Below are 19821 nucleotides of genomic sequence, written 5' to 3'. Positions count from 1 at the left end.
TGATAAAATAGTGCCTGTATGACATCATTAACCAGTTAGAGGGGCCGGTCTGTATTCCTACACCATTAAAGTGTCTTCATGGTAGTCATTATCATGCTGGATATTAACCTAGAAATAATGTTTGTTCCGTATGTATTCCCTAATGGCAGCAATGCTGATTTTCAATTATAAGACTTAGAATATACCATCCTATTTTTCAATCGCTCGCTTAACATACAATGTAGGAAGAAATTGACAATGCCCCAAATCGCATTCATGAATGATGTTCACTAAAACAAAGCAAAAAGAGCATTTAACGAAAAAGCAAAAACTTAAAACGAACTCTGCTTTAATGAATGGGAAGAAAAGTAGCAACGCATTTTAATTTATTATATATATGTAAATACACATAAATCTTGATTAAGCCTGAACCATTTCGATGTAGTCGATTTGCATAGCAGAGTTATCCCCATGCCAGGTTGACAACCAGTCTCCACGATGATCCCAAAATTCTCTTTCCTTCCTTGGAGACGAGTTGCTCCATGGTCTTGTGTGATCATACTGACAGCCAGAAGAGAAGAATCCCCCACCGACAGCAACATTCAATATCAAGTGGAACTGAAATTGAATGAGATTCAAAAATAAATGTAAAGCAACTCTTATAATATCCAATGATAGATTGTAATTTGATTACTAAAGGACCCGTGCAAAATACTTCATGCATATTCTTATTATGTGCTTCGAGAGGAACAATAGTTTCTTTGAGTGTAAGTTATCCAGTTATCATAATAAAGAAAAAAATATATCAATTCTTTTAAGAAAAAAATCACATTATATTCTAATGAGATTACCAAAGTCTAAGACAAACAAAACCTAGTCAAATAACAGTTTTATAAATTACTTAAGATCCTAGTAGGATGACCTATAGATGTGTTCGTAGTTGTTATTGTTAGGTTATTTTAATTTATAACAAAACTTCAACCAAGTCTTCATTCGAACTTATATCTTAATATATATGTACACAATCGCTTTTTGTTCGCCTTCAAAATTTACGAAATAAAATAAACGTAAACATCATTTAGATAATGATTTTGAAACGCACCATGACAGCAGAGTATAATTGCAGAATTACATGTGTATATATGCTTACCGGTTGATCAAAAGGTGCATTTCTGCCTCCGCTCGCCCAGATGTTTGAACCATGAAATCCTCCCCAGTTCCAGAATCCACCAGATGGCGTATTTACTTTCAATACTTCGTGGCCATCAACAGTTGTTCTGATAAACACATTTAGTATTTGTGAAAGAGAGGATAACATCCATTAGTTATTTATATGTATCAATTGATATGTTCATAATTATAAATTAACTGTTAGCAAAACTTTGAATTTTTGAAAAACTATGGCTTTTCTACCTCAAGAATAGATTACCTTAGCTGTATTTGGCAAAACTTTTAGGAATTTTTGGTCCTCAATGCTCTTTAACTTCGTATACTATTTGGCTTTCAAACATTTGTTGATTAGAGCGTCACTGATGAGTCTTTTGTAGACGAAACGCGCGTCTGGCATAAATATAAAACTTTGGTCCTGGTATCTATGATGAGTTTATTTGATCTATCTTTCAGTATTCTTAGCGACCTTTCTTTTTTATTTAAAAGCTTCAAAAACAGTGTAAAACAAAATTTATATCATTATCTGAATTATGTTTTTGATGTATTCCCTATTCTTTACCAGCCATTCAACGTCTGAAAATATTGAAAAATTAGAAGGCCCTTAAAAATAATGTTGATTTTAACTGATTAAAAAATTGGCTAAAAAAAAGTCCCAACAATCTAGTGTAGAAATATTGCGTGTGATGTCACATTGGTGTTACAAATGTATTGTGTGAACTTGACATAATTGACCCAAATGGGCATTTTACGCATTTTTGGACAAATCAGATACATGTATTGTGTTCAACATAATTATTTATGAATAAGACACGTTCTTATGCTATGATACTTATGCTGTCCATGTCTTGGCTGGCATCTAATTAAAACTTTAGTATTGATAAGGGATATCTCAAGCTGGATTATTAGGGATTCTGAGACCTATTAAAAAGTTTTTGAAATGTTTTGTCAACTATATGTGTTGATGAAAGACGTCAATATTCCTTATCCAGATATATCCTTCTGGTAATGGCCTTGTTTATCTGGGCATGTGATACAATGTACATGTTACTGGACGTTACGAAATAACCATCAATCATGCAGTTATGGCATTTGCATATTTCTCATTGTTTCAAAAAATTATCTGTTATTATTTGCAAAGCTGATATGTTAATGAATGCTTAGGAAAATCACAGCAATATTTTTCACTAGATATATATATATATATATATTGGACTGATCATTTTGTCAGTCGTTTCTTATCTTGTATGGCATTTAGTTGGTCAATAAAGTGCTGGTTCGGTGACCTAATATTTGCCTCCATTACATATAATCAACCCTTTAAGATATTGGGCAATATAAAAATAAGAAGATATTGGTCTATATTCTAAAGGATTGACAATATGTAATGTATACAAATATAAGGTCAATGAGACAAATCTCCTCAGGAAACCAAATGACACAGAAATAACGACTATAGGTTTCAGTAGGACCTTAAACAATGAGTAAAACCTATACCTAATATTCAGCTATAAAAGGTCCCGAAATTACAAATGCAAAATACAAAAACAATGCAAACAAGCAAAGTAAAGTAAAGTTTGATGGCAATTTGATGCTAATAATATTAACATGGCTGTACAACAGTTTGACAAAAAGTGTTCAAAATAACTTTTTATTCAATACGTTGTATCATGAAATTCATAAAATACAGCACCTTTAGAATAAATAAAAAAATGCATTATTAAATCCGTTAATTTTAAACTTTTCATGGTGGAAACATTCACTGAATCTTTTTTTTTCTTTTCAACTTGTCAGTTTGTTTTCGCCGTGACATATGAGTTTGAATATAACATTGGCAATTGCCGCTGCATGTTGTTGAATTAAATTAATTGCCCTTTAATATTTATAAAGATTTCAGATCTCATTTTTATTGTCATCAAATTTTCAGAATTTGTTATATACTTACAATGTACCATCAAACTAAAGAAGACTAGCAAATCAACCATACATGTATAATAGGTACTTTAAGTTACCTTATATGGTTTGCATCCCATTCCAACTTATATGTGTGCCATCCATGCCAATCTCCGCCATCATGCTTGTCCCTGGTGAAACAAATGAAATGGAGAATTGAAATGAGGAATATTTCAAAGAGACAGCAAACCAAACAAATGCAGAAGACCTAATTGGTCATCAACAAAAGTGGGCTTCAGCGGTTCTCTAACCAAAAAACGTGTACTAGTGCAGTGGCAATGGACGTCACACTAAACACCGAAACATATCAATTAACTATTTAAAAAAACCATCCAGAACTTACAAAGACCAGAGGCTCCCGATGAATACATTATACATATATATCCAACACACAAAAAGTCAATAGATGCAGATATGTATTGCCTTACTTGTTGATGGAAAAAGGAGTAGGTCCAGTAAGACCCCTTTTTGGCCCCAAAATATAGCAGTTTTACAAAATTGTTAAAATTTAAACTTTTAGTCATTTATTGGATAGTAGAAAGGTTCTGCTACATAAATATGGCCTCTTTTTGCCAATACAATGCACATATGTTGAGAACTAGCACCATTAATTCATGCTAAATTACTGAAATCTTCACAATTCCAGCATTTTAGTTAAATTTTAGACGGTTTCCGTGTAAAACGAAAGTGACCGCATTCGTGTTCATCCAAAATATTGAAATGGAAGTTGTATTTTATGATAATACATAACATATCATGATAAAGATTGAGAATGAACACGGATGCGGCCACTTTCGTTTTTGACAAAAACCATCTGAAAAGTGACATTTTTCCGCATATTTGGTAAATTTCTCATATTTGAGCCAGAATCGGATCGTTTTCAATGACTAAATAAGTTAAAATCTTTCACATAAATTAATTGCATCATATGAAATAGCCACTTAAGTGTTTAAAAAGTGGTCAAAATCTTTCGTCAGATGAAACTGAAATTTAAGGCCAAAATCGGTCCTTACCGGACCTACTCCTTTAAACAGTTAGTAAAATACTGTACCATATACATGATATACTAGTCATTTATCTCATGACAGTAACTAATAATTAATATAAAAGGACAACGAATTCCTCTTCATCTATTTGAGAAATGACTGCAATGTTTGTTCTGTCTAGGAAGAAATAACATAAAAATTGTGTTCCACATTGAAAAACTCTCGTAGCGGGTTATTTTAAAGTGCATGTTATTTCAAATAGAAAGAAAAAATATTGCAGTCATTTCTTACATACATGTAGAGGAACTCGTTCTCCCTTTATATTTATTATAAGGTTAAAATAATGTCACTAACCGTTCTCCATGCGTTTTTCCGTAAGCATTGTGGTTTGAAGAAGGACCCCAGTGAAGGGTGGATGATACCTCTCCAACACCGTGATCGTTACCGCCACATACAGCCCTCTGGTTTCCTGTAGTTATATCATTCAAGTTTATATGTTTTATTTTAATTTTCAAACTTTTCAAATTAAAGTAGTCCTGACGCAATCTTTATAGATAGAATATATTAAATTACTGCGTCTGCAATAAATAACGCTGTTGTCTCAATAAAGCTTGTACTCTTTGTCATATTTTAAATTAATTCACACAGATTATAGAATATTCCATAACTCTCTACATATGAAAATAAGCTTACCACGCGATTCCATGATATCAATTTCTCCAGAACGAGGCCATCCACCATAATGCCAGTCACGTGGCAACATCCATATTGCTTTGAAAGAAAAAAAAATCATGACACAAAATTTCGTTTAATAAGACTAGATTTTGGTTTGTCAAATATTCAATATTTCAATATGCAGATACAAAATATAATAGATTAGGGTAAATGATTTATACGTATATATTTGATTTAAGCATGTACATAACTGCAGTAACATGCTAAATCCGAATCATATGTAATGATAATCAATGCTTTATTTCTACAATTACGTAACTTAGAACAGAAAGAAATTTGTGAACATTATCTACTTTGAATCAGAAATAATTCTAAACATGTACTGTCACTAGTTAAAATTGACAGCCTGAACATACATGTACTTACAAGAAGACATGCGTTTTTTGATATAGTGGTTATTGTTTGTTATTGCATATCATACTTGTTTTTCATTTATTGTTTTGTTCTAAAATCAGACCGATATTTTTCTCGCTTGAATTTGTTATAAATGTTAATTTTGGAGCCTTTTTTTACATTTCCTACTGTTGAAGTCTGTGACGTTTCCAATACTTTCTAACTTCTATGACATTTTGTCGCTGGAGTTGTCTCATTGGCAATCATACCATATTTTCTTTTTTTGTCAATCAATAGATCAAATATTATAGAATAATTTGTACACAAACCATGGTTTAGATTGTTAAAAACTACAACTTACTTCAATTCGTTCATCAACCCGAAGTTGTACATGGTGGCCTTCGGCTTTTTTCTACTCTTTGGTCGGTGATATTTATCTCTTTGACCCATTCCCCATTTCCATTCCAAATTTAGCATAAAATAAATGATATGCCTGTCACCAAAATCCAACAAAAATATTCCAATCAAATGAAAAAAATAAACTACATTGTATATTCAAATACCTGGCCACAACCAGTCTCCTTTCGGAATGATAGCTCTAACCGTTACAGTTCCATATGTTATAACTGCATTTGTTGTTACTTTTCCTGACATGATTGGATTGAGTACATTGCCGTTCACTGCCGATTTGTCACATCCCCAGTTGTCAGCCATCGTACAATAACCGTACATTTCTATTAATTAGAAAATGGAAGACATTGAAATATAACTTAACAGTGAATGAGAATAATTTAATTTTGAATGTCATATAATATGACTTCTGATCTGGTGAAAATTATTTGTCTATCAGCTGATAGACCAAAAAATTATCATGTGACCATGGCATCATCAACGTTTTTCGTAATGTACTCCTTAAAAATGAATTTAGAATTTAGATGCATATAATGTTTTGAGCACTTTTGAATAATTATTGCACAATTTTGATGTTACTTCTTAAGATACAAATTGTCACTAGGATGGAGAGTTGTCTCATTGGTACTAATTCCACATCTTCTTATATCTATTAGAACAAAACACACATTATACGTTAAGTGTGAACTTTTTGGCTTGTAGACTTACAAACTCCGAAATCGTCGTGATGTCGTATTTGCTACGTTACGCTGATATTATAGATTTCAAACGTTGAATACGTTCGTCTGGTACTTTTAGTCCCCTCACCTTTAAGATTCATTCGTCCATGGAATAACCTGTTGGTGTCAAAATCTTTGTGATCAACTGTAAGTGTCTGAAACAAATATCAATGAAACAATTATCTATGTTATGTTTTCACAAATGATATCGGATATGTTCCTTACGTCGTAACTTCAATCCCCTTCCCTTTCATGAATGTGACCTACCGATTTGACTATTTACCGGATTTGTAATCACATAAGCAACACGACGGGTGCCACATGTGGAGCAGGATCTGCTTACCCTTCCGGAGCACCTGAGATCACCCCTAGTTTTTGGTGGGGTTCGTGTTGTTTATTCTTTAGTTTTCTATGTTGTGTCATGTGTACTATTGTTTTTCTGTTTGTCTTTTTCATTTTTAGCCATGGCGTTGTCAGTTTGTTTTAGATTTATGAGTTTGACTGTCCCTTTGGTATATTTTGTCCCTCTTTTAAACAGCGGTATAAGACTTTATTTCTAGTTTATTGCAATTCCATACAACAGTTTACAAAAGAGAGTATATAAGGATGGAAATATTAAAATCTTAATTAGTTAAAACTTCCACTAGTTTAATTTTTGTGAATATGAACCTTTATTTGGGGGTACATACTAGTTATAAGACCAAATTAGAGAAATTTCAAAAGGGTTGTTATATAATCTATTACTGATTAGTTACATTTGAAGGTTAACTTTGTTCTTCAAAATTCTCTTTCATAAACAAAAGGTTAGCATTACTAATATGTTATAAAATACTTTATTTTGATACAAATATTTAATCAGTATTCCTAATACTTAGCCGAATTCTACTTCCCCTGACAGGTTGATTATTATTTTTTAATGTAACCAACGAGTGGTTAGTTTGATCTCAGTTCTTCATTTGTCAGTGTCAAATTCAATATCTCCACATACAATATTGCACTAGTGCAAACAAAGCTTCAATTTATACATGTAGATGACGTACATTTTTGTACCTCGTTGTGCTGATAACTATTAATAATAACTGATGAACAATTTGCTGCTTTAGTGGTTTTCCCCTCGTTTTTTTGTTGTTGTTGTTTTTTGTTTTTTTTGGGGGGGGGGGGGGGGGGGGGTAATGGGTGGTTGTGGGGAATAGGGGACGTTTTATAAAAGTTCCCTATTGTTCTATGTTGAAAGAACATCAATGCCAAAACTAACTTACTGGCTTCAAGAAAAAAACTCCCATCTCTGGTAAACAAATTGGCATCCTCGGGTACGTAAACTTGGAATTCTCCGTTCTGCAATAAAAGTAGTATTGTGAAAAAAAAAAAAAAAAATGTGTTTTAGATGTGCACGTTTGTTTTTGTGTTAGGAACTTTGTTTTGGTTCAAAATTTAATTCCAACCTTTGTAATGTAAATTATTGCAAACACGTGCTGTGGTCGCGAAAACTGTTATCATAAATACACTTCTAAAAACACAATATAACTTTGATGGCTATAAAACAGGATTGAGAAAGCAGAATCTATAGTTAATAACTATGTAGAATTATCACACAGTGACTTTATTTTAAAGAGCTTGTCAGCTTGTAACTTTGCGACGAAAAATAGCAACAAAAGCGCGGTTCCTATTAATGTGTTTGTGTGCGCGTAGTAATTTCGTTTAATGGATTGCTACACCATGGACGTCTTTTCTTTTTTAATAACTGATCATATTCTTAATACTCCTGTTTTACTCTTTATTTACATGTACCTCTATACATTGTACTTAGAAGTCGGACGAGGAACAGTAGAGAAACTTAGTGTTCACTTTTTTATAGATTGTAGGAACTGCTGACTTTTAAATTTATGAAAAATTAAAAATGGTCAATGATCTGAAACACTATTTTGAAAATATTACAATATCAATTCTATAGGTTTGGTTTTAATTAAACATGCAACCGTCTATTCCATATACGATCATCCTTATACATTATATGCTGCTATATTTTTGGACTCCAATGCATATGTAATGATTACTTACTCCGCCGCCCCATGCAGTACAGTCTACATGATATGCTGCTATATTTTTGGACTCCAATGCATATGTAATGATTACTTACTCCGCCGCCCCATGCGGTACAGTCTATTTTGTAATCATTTTTGTTAAACGAGTTAAAATCATCCCTAAACACAACAGCTCTCTTCATGCTTCTTACAGGCCGTAACGCTTGTAATTTATCTGAAAATTTCAATGAAGTAATCTTAATTCATTCACCACTAGTCATAACTAATACAACCAATAAAAGGTTGGTGGTATACGTTAAAGGAAAAGTAACCCTACAAAACACATTTAAGGAAATACATTGTACATGTATACGGCCTTGAAGTTATAAAACTTTCGAGTCAGTTTTTTGTACTCATACTCCAAAATCAACCAATCAAAATGCTGGATTTCATGTTTCGAGCATGTTTTTTGTGCTCCAAGTACTCACTGAGCAAAGCTTTATGACCAACCCACGGTCTTTATTAATTGACAATTAAGGAATCGATGAAATCATATTTTAGGTTTCGGAATTTTTGTAAAATGTTCGGACTTTTTTTCTCTCTACGAAACAGGGTATAATAAATTGCCCCATATCCCCCATTTTCTATTCACAAGAGACTTCTATAACTTTTATAAGGAACTAATTTGAGTCCCCTCATCTCTCATTAAAATCGAAAATCTCATTAAGGAATTTCATAGCCTATCAATATTTTTAGCTGACATTTTGTTATATGTTATTCCTATAAAACAAGTGCTAGTCGGATTTATAGTATCAATTTTAAATTCCAGTGGTTTTTTTTTATGGTATATCAAGACATAAAATTATGCTCAATTGTCCCCTGACTAGATTCAGTTCTGAAATTCAAAATGTTTTTTTATGAAAGATGTATATAGTGTTTAACACAATCTTTTTTATTGTTGTTTTCTCTCTTCGGTTTACTCTTTTCTTTTGTTTGAACTTACGAGTCTTCCATTCTGTGACTTGTATTTCGTCTATATAATAAGCCGTTATTCTGTATCGCAAATCTTCGCCAGAGTTTACATTCAGTTCTGTGAATGAAAGTTCCCATACTCCGTCATCTGAAAAGTTTACATATAAACCAACTGTTAATGCTATATTTTTTGTACAGAAAAAAACATGATTGACATATAAAAACAGAAGATTTGGTATACTTGCCAATGAAACAACTCTCCACAAGAGACCAAAAATACACAGAAATTACCAACTATAGGTCACCGTACGGCCTTCAACAATGAACACAGCCGACACCGCATAGTCAGCTATAAAAGGCCCCGAAATGACAATGCAAAACAATTCAAAGAGAAAACTAACGGCCTAATTTATGTACAAAAAATGAACGAAAACAAATATTGACGTCAGATGGCGTATTTTTTACAGTGTAAAGTCATATCCGTACTTGCTATTTCAGACACAATACAAGAAAAAATGGGAATGTGGCGAACAATATTTCAAGTACTTATACTTTCCATACTTTATTTAAAAAAAAAGGGCGATAATGTGTTATCGGTCCCAAGTACCTACATTTTTACATGTATGAGCCATGAGTATACCAGATATCTTTATCACATCTCATTCTTGTAAACGGACATGTAAACACTATATATCTTTTCGTGATATTAAACAAACAATAACGCATGCGTGTAGTCCTATGCTACATTTTGTACATACATGTACATGTAGAACTAACATGTGCGTATATTTGTCTGCTATATTTAACAAAATGTGTACACTATTGCTATAAAAAAAGTATTTACGTACATCTTTCCACGTTATTCAATAAATCTGTATGTACATCGTTCCATTTTATTTAAGGAAGTTTACTACTCACTTTCAAAAGAACAGGCTTTTTATAATACTAGTATATATTGATAGGGAATAAATAAAGGAACTAAAAGTGCAAAAATAAAATATAAGTCAATGTGTTTGTTTTCGAGATATGTCATTGGAATTTTGGCAGGAAAATGTCATCTCTTGATTTTTCATAGCTTTATCATTGCCAAGTTTAAGTTCTCAAACACTATTAGAAAATAACTAACAGATGGCTTATAATTATACAGATAAAAGATTTATAAAAAGTGAAAAAAAGGGGGTCAATGAGCAAAATTTTATAAGCCGGCATTCAAAAGGATAAAACCAGAGAATTCCGAAAATCTGACAAAATTCCAAAACATGACAAGCGGACATCCTTATAATAAGTATCTCGAGTTAATGTCATCTTGTGCTATTTTACTATCCGTGGCACATATCGTACCGTGCTTTCTTACTCACCTATGCGCTTTGCATTTTTTTCGTAAAATTGGTGTCCTTCTGTTTGGACTTCGATCATTACATTGGACAACAAAGGCTCATCTACAAAAATATATCAATTCGATTGATTTTAATTTTAAATTAGTTTATATGAGATTGCATTTATAAATATTGCATGAATTCATCAACCTGAACATGCATTTACATAAATTTGTAAACCTGACCCCAAATATAATATATAACTATCTTTAAGTCTCAGACAATGTTGACCTTGTACTTCATGTAGAAAGAAATTCAGAGATAAGGCTTACACCATTCGTATACCAAATACTGGACGTGAAAATGTAAAATGAAAAACGTTTTTCAATTACTTGATATTGACAAGACTGTTTTTGACATTATCCAAAGCGCCACCACGCTCTAAGTAACTGAATGCATTATTAGTTTTGGCATACAATTTTGGGGAGCATCCAGTTACTTAGAGTGTGCGAACCCAAGAACAGTCGGGTGGGAGGGAGGGAGGGGAAAACCGGCCGCTATGCATTAACCACTATGAATACGATACGAGATAGACCAACTTGGTTAACGATATTACTTCACTATCAATCACGACAGACAAAGGAAATACTTCCATGGACAATTTATACCTGAACAAAACATCCCTTTACAATCGGTCTGATATACATCTAACCCCCATCGAAAACAGTTCGAAAAGTGAAAGCATGCACGCATTCTCGTTACTTCTCACGTGATGTCGCTTAGGATATGACATTATCCAAAGCGCCACCACGCTCTAAGTAACTGAATGCATTATTAGTTTTGGCATACAATTTTGGTCCACATACAACACGTTTGACTGTTTGAATTTGAAAAAACACAGAATCTTTAGTATAAAAAATCATCAACCCCAAAACTTATCCCAAAACTCATGATTTTCTTTTCTTAAGTTGCCAACACTAAATATAATGAATAACAATCTATGACACTAATCTTTTCTGCACACTGTATATGCATATTTTATGCATTAAACACTCGTCAGCAGTACCCATGTTCGAGAGAATATTAGATGACCGAAAATGTAAAGCCGAAAAGTTCCAAGAACAGAGCCATAGATGGAGACAAGTCATCAACTTCTGAAACTGCTTATTATCCAAATTATCAATACTGACCCTAAATATCATAAAAATTAGGTATGCTACATATGTATTTCGCAGACAATTAAACTATCCCCATCCAAAGAGAACCTTCTGGTACATTACCAACCATACAGATAAGCGTGTACAAGTATTTCGTCGTGTTCAGTTGTATCATTAAATAGTTGTCATATTGACGCATACCACATATCCTAACCGGATCAAAGACTTGAAAATTAGTATTTGCTGCTTCTCCGCCAAGCACCCGACATTGAGGAGTTAGAGCAAACTTTAAGACTGGTCAGCCCGGAGTCAGAAAAATGTGTCCGGGTAAGGTGACATTGCTTCCTGCGAAATGTAACCTTGTGAGCTAGCACGTTAAAATTCGGTTCAGAGTATCGGTCTAGTACAAAGCAGGGTTAAAATTTATTTCTCATTATGTTCTCGTCCTGAATATGCATCTGACTTGCCACTGGACATTAAACAACAACCCATCCATCCATGCGTATCTTATACAAGAAGACATTTAAGAATAATATTTATTATTATTGCATCTTTTTTAATACAGAAAGTATGACAATATACATGCTACTTGTACAAAAAACAAATATATATCGCCAACGGCAATTTACAATATTCAAAATTACATAGTTCAAAAAGCAGTTGGTAATTTGCTAGTATCCCCGTACTTGTCATAAACCGAACTTGCATATGAAGGGTTATCAGAAACTTGCTTAAAAAGATTTCCCACCGTACTTTTATCTGCCATTTTGCCCAACCTTGAATATCTGTCCAAGCTACCTCGAGAAAACCAGCCTACATGATCCATTATGTCTTGGGAATTTCCAAAACCAGAGACGGCCAAAGTAACAGCACACCCCCCTCTGATACCATGAGGAGTCTCGCCTTCATCCATTCCCAACTCCCGTAAATATGACTTCAGGCGACCATACATAACCGAATGACTAACCGGAGCTTCCAATACCCGTTTTCTTGAACAATCTAATATACGAAACAAATACCCAAGGGTTAAATTTATGCCCATTTCACCAGCACCAGACACATATTTTTCAATTCCAAAAACAGGACAAACAGAATGGTCATCAAGTCGCATAACCGAAAATTCATTTTTCTTTCCATTACTTAACGTCTTGCCAACTGTGTGTGTAATAACAAATCCTGAATCGTCACGCAAACGCCTTATCTCCTGACTGAGACATTTTCCAAGATCAGAGGCCCTATCACCTGCAAAAAACTGGAGCTTCAGAAAAGCCTGGTCCCTTAGTAAAATAAATTTTTCAGGTGTTGTATTTCCCTTCACAATTTTGGAATCTATCAATATTGCTATTTTTCTAAGCTTGTCAAAAAACAAAGGTTTTGCCTGCTTCACTACACGATGTGATATTGCTTGTTCGCGGGTTATCGCCTCCAAATAACGCTGAACTTTTTTACTAGCAATAGGGTTCCCCAAATTAGAGCCCTCGTCCCAACTTCTTCCCTTCCCATAGTTTTCAAAAATTCTTTTCAATTGGCCCAACATGGTTCGTACAGTGCTTGAGGCTAACCTTAAAGGGCATGGACAGTCAAAAATTCCAGACTTACCCAGATTAGGACAAATTATCTCATGCACTTGGGTTTTTCCCTTGCATTCCTTGACAATTAAGAATTTTCTTACTTCTTCTGGCGTAGCAAAAACAATGCTCTTAGCATTTTTAGAAAGAAAATCTGAAAATTCTTTTTCAAGGGCGCTAACTTTTTTACAGTACGGGGTATTCTCCATCATGATATCCAAATGTCTTATTCTTTCATTGACCATAATATCTATCAAATCTACCGGCTCGTCGCTCTGAATCTCTAAATAATTACCACAAGATTGACAAAACTTTGCATCGTCATCGTTAGGGTAAGAGCATGAGCCACAGGGCGAAGCTGGTTTCCAAGTTCTTGGTATTCCACAAGGTATCTAAAATTAGAAAATGATTTTGGCTGCATACAAGTCATGCTTCAAAGGCATTGGGTGAAAACCATATTTCGATGGGGCTAACAGAACAGTATTATTCCCTTGACGACCTAAGACTAAAACGTCGTTTACCATAGACCAAAGTGTTGGCCACCAACACGGCAACGGCGATAAAGCTGGGAAAACAAACGTGCAGCATTTCGGCTTTTGTTCAACAAGAAAACTGAGAACAGGAGAAATAAGACAAAAAGGTGGAAAAACGTATGGGTTCAACTCATCAGTAACATTCTGAGCGAAAAGATTAACTCCAGAAGATTTTGGGGTAGAACAAGGAGTAAAGTGCCTTAAAGGTTTACCACCATCATCGACCATAGCGTTTGAGTCAAGGGCCATTAGATCCACAGTATGCGGTCCAAACCGCTTTTGAACCAAGAGCCAAGCTTGTGGACTGAGCATAGTATCTTGAAAGCTTAAAATTCTAGACGGAATATCTGCAGGATTACATTTTGAAGGAATGTAAAGTAAATGCAAATCAATGTTCATGGTTTGGCAGACGTGAAAAATTGATTTGAATACATCATTGAGGTCAGAACTTCTACTTCCACCCTTTTCCCAAGATGCTATAACTACTTGATTGTCAACCAACACGTCAACCCTATGATCCTTGATTTTTCCTGACAATGAAACCAAAGTTTTTTCAACAGCCTCGGCCTCTTTCACATGAATAGGCCTATCATCTCCCGAAACAAAGAAATCACCCAAAACTTCCTGCTCTTCAACAACAGCGCCCCATTTGTACAGCGATGCATCTGTTGCAAGTTTTATTTGCAAATGCCTTTCTTTCCTCCAAGGGACAAACCCCTCCCATTTGTCTAAAAATGCCCAATGACTTATTTCAGTTTTTAAACGACCCTCAAGAGCAACGGGTCTGCTGTTTTTAATGGCCTTGCTTATAGCTAAATTTACTTCTCTGGTATACAATCTCGCGGCGGGAACCGCTAACATAAATGATATACATTTTCCTGCAAACCTTTGAAGCGTTTTTAACGAAACTACTTGCTGGGTCAACATGTCTTCCCTAAGTAAAGCAAATGCCACTTTCTTCTTTTCAGGTAACACAAAAGCCTGTTTAACAGAATCTATCAACATACCAAGAAATCCAATAACCTGACATGGCTCGAAAACCGATTTATCCAATCCAATGAAATACCCTAACCTAATTACTACTTGACATACAATATACAAGCTCTTTAAGGCTTTGAATTTTCCGTTAATACAAGAAACTGTGAGGAATTCAACAATGAGTCTGTCGTCTATATATTGTAAGCAAGGCACCCCAAGTTTCCTACAAAATCCAGTAGCTGCAAGCCCAATAGTATGGTAAATATATGCGCTAGTCTTAAACCCAAACGGAATTGTATTATAAACTAAAAACCAGCCCCCAAATTCAACTCCAAAATATGTTCTAGACTGTTCTTTTAGTAAAACATGGTCGTACCCAGATTTATCATCTAAAGAATTTAAGAAGGCATTGCTATGCACTAACCGTGGAACGTCCTTTAAAGTGTCCAAGACAAAAGGTTTGTCCATTATCCAAAGATTAAGGAACCGTTCGTCGTGGCACAGTCTTGGCTTTGTTATCTCTATAGTAAGTGGCATAACTAGATGAGGAGGTTCACATTTCCCTACTTTACCCCATACTGACATTGACCCACTTTTTAGCCTAGTTAAAAGAGTGGATTTAATAAAATCGGTATGATCTTTGCACATAGCTGAATTAATAAAATATTGTTTAGGCGGGCTGTCTGAATCATAAGATTTCCCTTTGAAATTTCCCCTAAAATGTTTGAAATATTTTGTCACATCAACGCCATTTTCCAACCAATCTAAAACTTCCTCACTTGGCTCTACAGTTTTCCATTCATTAAAATGCTTATGCAAATTTCCCGCCTGAAAATACTCTGGATCTCTAAAGGGTAGGGCTTCGAAATCAAACTGGTCACTAGCGACAACCTCTTCAGCTAATGTAACGTGAAACGGAGGTTGAAGAACCTTTCCTCTGTAATTGACCCAATGTTCTTGTATTTTAAAATGACTAACTTCCATAGGATTAAAACCAGATCCCGTTTCCCAGTCAGGAATGTCAGGATGAAATCTTAACTTCTTAACAGAACCACCCTAAAAGAGAAAAATAAATTACAGAATTACAGAGAAAAAATTCCGACCTCCATTCCACGTGACAAATGCCACTAGAGAATTAGATCCTCCGGAATAGAAATCAAAAATACTAAAAGTAGTGAATGAACAAAAGATAACTAAAGTTCAAATGTTCAAAAATGTGGTAATAATCAACATGACTCGTACAGTAATACAACAAAATAAATCTATTCTTTCTTCATCTTTGGACAATTGTTAACATAGTGACCAATTTCTTTACAGAAGAAACAGGCACCTCTTACACGCTGAAATCTGTGCCTTGGACCTGGCCCTCGCGGTCCCATTAATGGTGGCAACATTTGACCTGGATAATTATGACCCATTGGCATCGGAGCCGGATATGGAGGGTAAAAATAAGGTATTTGTTGCTGATCTTGTAATAAATTAACACTCTGGCCAACGCTCGGCTCCTTTTCCTTTTCGGCCTTTGAGTCATACTTTTTATTTTTTTTACCACTCGGCTATAGCGGATGAAACCTTCCTATCCTCGGTTGATCCCAACAACCTCAGGCACAAATTACAGACATCAGGATTATCCTCATAATGTCTACAGGCCTGTAGCACCTTGCTATAGTATTCAGTCTCATTGTGACCTGCCTTTAAAGCACAATCGACCAGGACTTCCAGAGACGCTAGAAGTACACATGCTGAAGTAAGCTTAGGCCTATTTGCCAATACTCTTACATGTTTGAGAGCTTCGTCCACCTTATCTGCGTGCTGTTGATTTCGCATACCATCGAGATGCTTCTCCATTTCTTTGAGTCTTGCCTCCAGATCTGCACCTCCTGTTGGCGCACTGGAACTTCCGACATTACCACTTGCAGTTTCTGTGCCACTTCCACTGCCACTCCCTAATGTTTGCAGTCCAGAAGGGCCTGCTACAAAATAGAAACCAATATCACAAAAAGTTCTACAATACAATTAATATCAATAAGTATAGATGAAATAATTTCCAAAGCCAAATTAAGATCAAGATGAAGTACAGCAATATATTAGAACGTTTTATTTCTAAGTAGCCGGTCATTACACACAGAGAATATTCTTTTCATCAAAATATTTGATCAACGTTTTTTCTCAGGTAAAATATTCTGGTCCGTATTTCAATAACAATGAAAAAAGTTGAATTCCACAATCTATACATAAATTATTTGCAATATGGAACCTTCTTAAAATGCAATGATAGCCAGAGAAGAATTGTGCGAAATAAATATATCTAAAAAGAGAACCAATAAATTGTCTAATTTATATAACCCTAATAAAATCTATAAACATGCCAATTTAGACTTAAAACTACCTTGAGGAACAAAAGTTGAAGAACCGGCCTGAGGCCTAGGGTCGGTTAAGCTTGAACCCTTAGGTGCTCCAATCAGATTTGCAAAGAGAATGGTTTGGTGCAGTAACAGCCTTGAATTATCCAAATCAAGGTCTTTACCCGCCAGCAGCATCACATTTTTCAACTCGTCTCCCGTGATCTTTACAAACTCTGCCGCCAGCTCATCTACACTATACTTTGTCAGAGGATAAGTGCTTTTCAGCCTGGCTAAATTCTCTGGATCAATGTCATCCGCCGACTTAAACTTGAGAATCATAGGCAAAAGGCTCTTGCCGATCAACGTGTGCTTAGGCTTTAAGACCAGGTGAGACATCTGGAAAATAATTTAGAAAATAAAAATAACACATCATTCAAAACCAATAACACATGTAAAATATCTTTTCCTACAAAAATTTATCCATCATTTTAATATCAAACTATTAAACAATTCAAATGAACACCCATTAAATAAAAGTCTGGTTGTAAACCCAATGAAACTGATTAGCGATATATTTAAATGTCGGTCACGAAAACCGGTTATTAAAGTACATGTGACAAGTGATGTACATTTCACTACACAATTTAATGAATGAACATTCCATAGTAAAAGTGTATCTTCTGTTTATAGTTATAAGTTAATAAAAAAGGCAAACATACAACTCAAGGTCATCACTACAGTAACTATGAAAGGTGTGCTCCAAAAATTAACAGACAAATTCGCAAAATTATGTATTTATCCGAACTTAACCAAAGATAATAAGCTATTGCAATTAAAAGTACCAGCAACTCGAACACACCCCGGGCCCGCACACAAGGCGTTGAATCTTAAAATTTATCGTATCGTACGAACAAAACCATTTAAGCGAAATACAACCAAAATAAATTCAAATGGCAAATATACAACCCAAAGCAATTCCTACAATTACCATGAAGGTGTTCTCGGAAAATTTAAGACATACAAATTTGTAAAACTATATAGATTTGTCCGAACTTCAACATAAAACCTCGGTTAAAACAATCCAAAACCCGGATGCTAAAAGTACCAATAACTCGAACAACCCGGCCGTAAATTAAAACGATGAATATGAACTTGTATCGTACATACAAAACACCCAAACATACCCATGTAATTATTCCCACGCTTACAAATTGAAAAACTGCTCAAATTAAATACCTTCCTATTAAACAACCAGAGGGACAAAATGTTAATATTATATTTGGCAAATATGCACTTCTGATATACCAGCCTCAAGTAAAACAAAATTAATAAGACGAACAACCCTCCACGGGTGAAAATTTTTAACCCTCTTATAAAAAAGTAAAGATAAAATTAAAACAAAGAGACCTTCCTCAGGTTGAATGGACCAAATGAACACAATCTCTTCCGATTAAACTAACTAAAACACAAACACCCTCCTCGGGTTTAAATAAGAACCAACAATAAAGAAATAAACCCTCCTCGGGATTAATTCAAAACCAACATTATAGAAAGAAACCCCTCTCGGGTTCAAAATAAACTAAACGTAAAGTATACACCATCCTCTGGTTCAAATTAAACTCAAAGAAAATACACCCTCCTCGGGTTCAAATTAAGACTAAAATAAACAATTGAAATTGAGAAAAAACCCTCCTCAGGTTTTATAACACTACTAAAAATCCCTCCTCGGGTAAACATAAACCTTCTATAAACATTAATTAAATTTAAAAAACTTACATCTATTGAATTGCCACGTGCTCCAACAAATGACAAATTAAGAGAGGACAGATAAACGATCTGTCCTGCTCGAAAACAGTTCGAAAAGTGAAAGCATGCACGCATTCTCGTTACTTCTCACGTGATGTCGCTTAGGATACCGATCGATGGAAACAACACACATTGACGCACATAACTATACGGGTAAACGGTAAATAAACAACACGAACCCCTCTAATTAAAAAATCGAAGGTGGGAATTGGTGCTCCGGAAGCGCTAGCAGAACATTATTAAAACACAGTATTTGTCGAAATTTAGCTTAGATGTATAAAAACTGGGTTAATTTAATGAAAGCGGTAGGATCAACATTTTCGATGTATCAAATTATCCTAAACTTTTGGTTTAATCATTTTAGATTTCATTTTAATTGGATCAAAGCATAAAGTTACCTAAAGAATACATGCAATTTCAATTAATATAAAAAATAAGAAGATGTGGTATATTCAATTTGGTGTTTACAATAACATATATATATACGAATAAAGATTGACTTGCCTTTTAGTATAAAGCTGACACCATCTGGCGTCAAAAATCTAACCTCAGGTTCGAAGCCATACGCTAGATTAGCAGCTAGTAGCACATTCAGCGCTAATAACCTCATGACTATCCGAATAATCCGTCGTACAGCGACTTCTCTTTATATCTACGGAATTCTTTGATAAGAAAATGTGAAATATAACATTAGACTGATAGATAACTTAGACATCATTTTAGACCACAACATATCTCCGGTTGAACTTTCCATAAATCCTTCCACGAGGTTGATCATTGATCCCGGTCAGTTCAAAACAAAAATAAAAAAGCTACTTTTTGTAACGTTCCAAACACATAAA

The 19821-nt window shown here is 34.5% G+C and overlaps 2 protein-coding genes across 3 annotated transcripts; both read right to left on the bottom strand.

Moving 5' to 3' along the window:
* Positions 1-348: 348 nt before the first annotated feature.
* On the bottom strand, positions 349-19641 carry LOC139497676 (beta-1,3-glucan-binding protein-like). Its single transcript, XM_071285910.1, has 12 exons — positions 19484-19641; positions 10635-10715; positions 9308-9424; positions 8421-8539; positions 7535-7618; positions 6372-6438; positions 5717-5887; positions 4779-4856; positions 4440-4554; positions 3159-3230; positions 1130-1256; positions 349-597 (listed from the first exon to the last, which is right to left on the bottom strand). The coding sequence occupies exons 1-12, from the start codon at positions 19587-19589 to the stop codon at positions 400-402; spliced, it is 1335 nt and encodes a 444-aa protein (XP_071142011.1). The 5' UTR covers positions 19590-19641; the 3' UTR covers positions 349-399.
* Positions 12272-19082, bottom strand: LOC139498743 (uncharacterized). Of its 2 annotated transcripts, none has more exons than XM_071287279.1 (4): positions 18950-19082; positions 17218-17569; positions 16608-16801; positions 12272-15884 (listed from the first exon to the last, which is right to left on the bottom strand). In XM_071287279.1, exons 1-4 carry the CDS (start codon positions 19052-19054, stop codon positions 13716-13718), a joined length of 2820 nt encoding a protein of 939 aa, XP_071143380.1. In that variant the 5' UTR covers positions 19055-19082; the 3' UTR covers positions 12272-13715. The 2 variants fall into 2 exon arrangements, with proteins under 2 accessions (XP_071143380.1, XP_071143381.1); XM_071287280.1 differs by having other exon boundaries at positions 12272-13709.
* Positions 19642-19821: the final 180 nt, after the last annotated feature.

The sequence above is a fragment of the Mytilus edulis genome, chromosome 12 (assembly GCF_963676685.1).
Source record: "Mytilus edulis chromosome 12, xbMytEdul2.2, whole genome shotgun sequence".
Classification (NCBI taxonomy): domain Eukaryota; kingdom Metazoa; phylum Mollusca; class Bivalvia; order Mytilida; family Mytilidae; genus Mytilus; species Mytilus edulis.
Note: the sequence above shows the minus strand (reverse complement) of the source record. Positions and strands in the feature narration are given on the sequence as shown.

What these genes read in the sequence shown, in the direction of transcription:
- LOC139498743 (XM_071287279.1), bottom strand. Translation starts at nt 19,054, where the DNA reads ATGCGTGCATGCTTTCACTTTTCGAACTGTTTTCGAGCAGGACAGATC. An exon ending in CACGTGGCAATTCAATAGAT is followed by an intron (nt 17,570 to 18,949) that starts GTAAGTTTTTTA and finishes ATTATTTTCCAG; the next exon opens with ATGTCTCACCTGGTCTTAAA. An exon ending in TTCAACTTTTGTTCCTCAAG is followed by an intron (nt 16,802 to 17,217) that starts GTAGTTTTAAGT and finishes TCTATTTTGTAG; the next exon opens with CAGGCCCTTCTGGACTGCAA.
- LOC139497676 (XM_071285910.1), bottom strand. Translation starts at nt 19,589, where the DNA reads ATGAGGTTATTAGCGCTGAATGTGCTACTAGCTGCTAATCTAGCGTAT. An exon ending in AAAAAATGCAAAGCGCATAG is followed by an intron (nt 9,425 to 10,634) that starts GTGAGTAAGAAA and finishes TAAACTTTTCAG; the next exon opens with ATGACGGAGTATGGGAACTT. An exon ending in TGGGATGCAAACCATATAAG is followed by an intron (nt 1,257 to 3,158) that starts GTAACTTAAAGT and finishes TGTGTTTATCAG; the next exon opens with AACAACTGTTGATGGCCACG.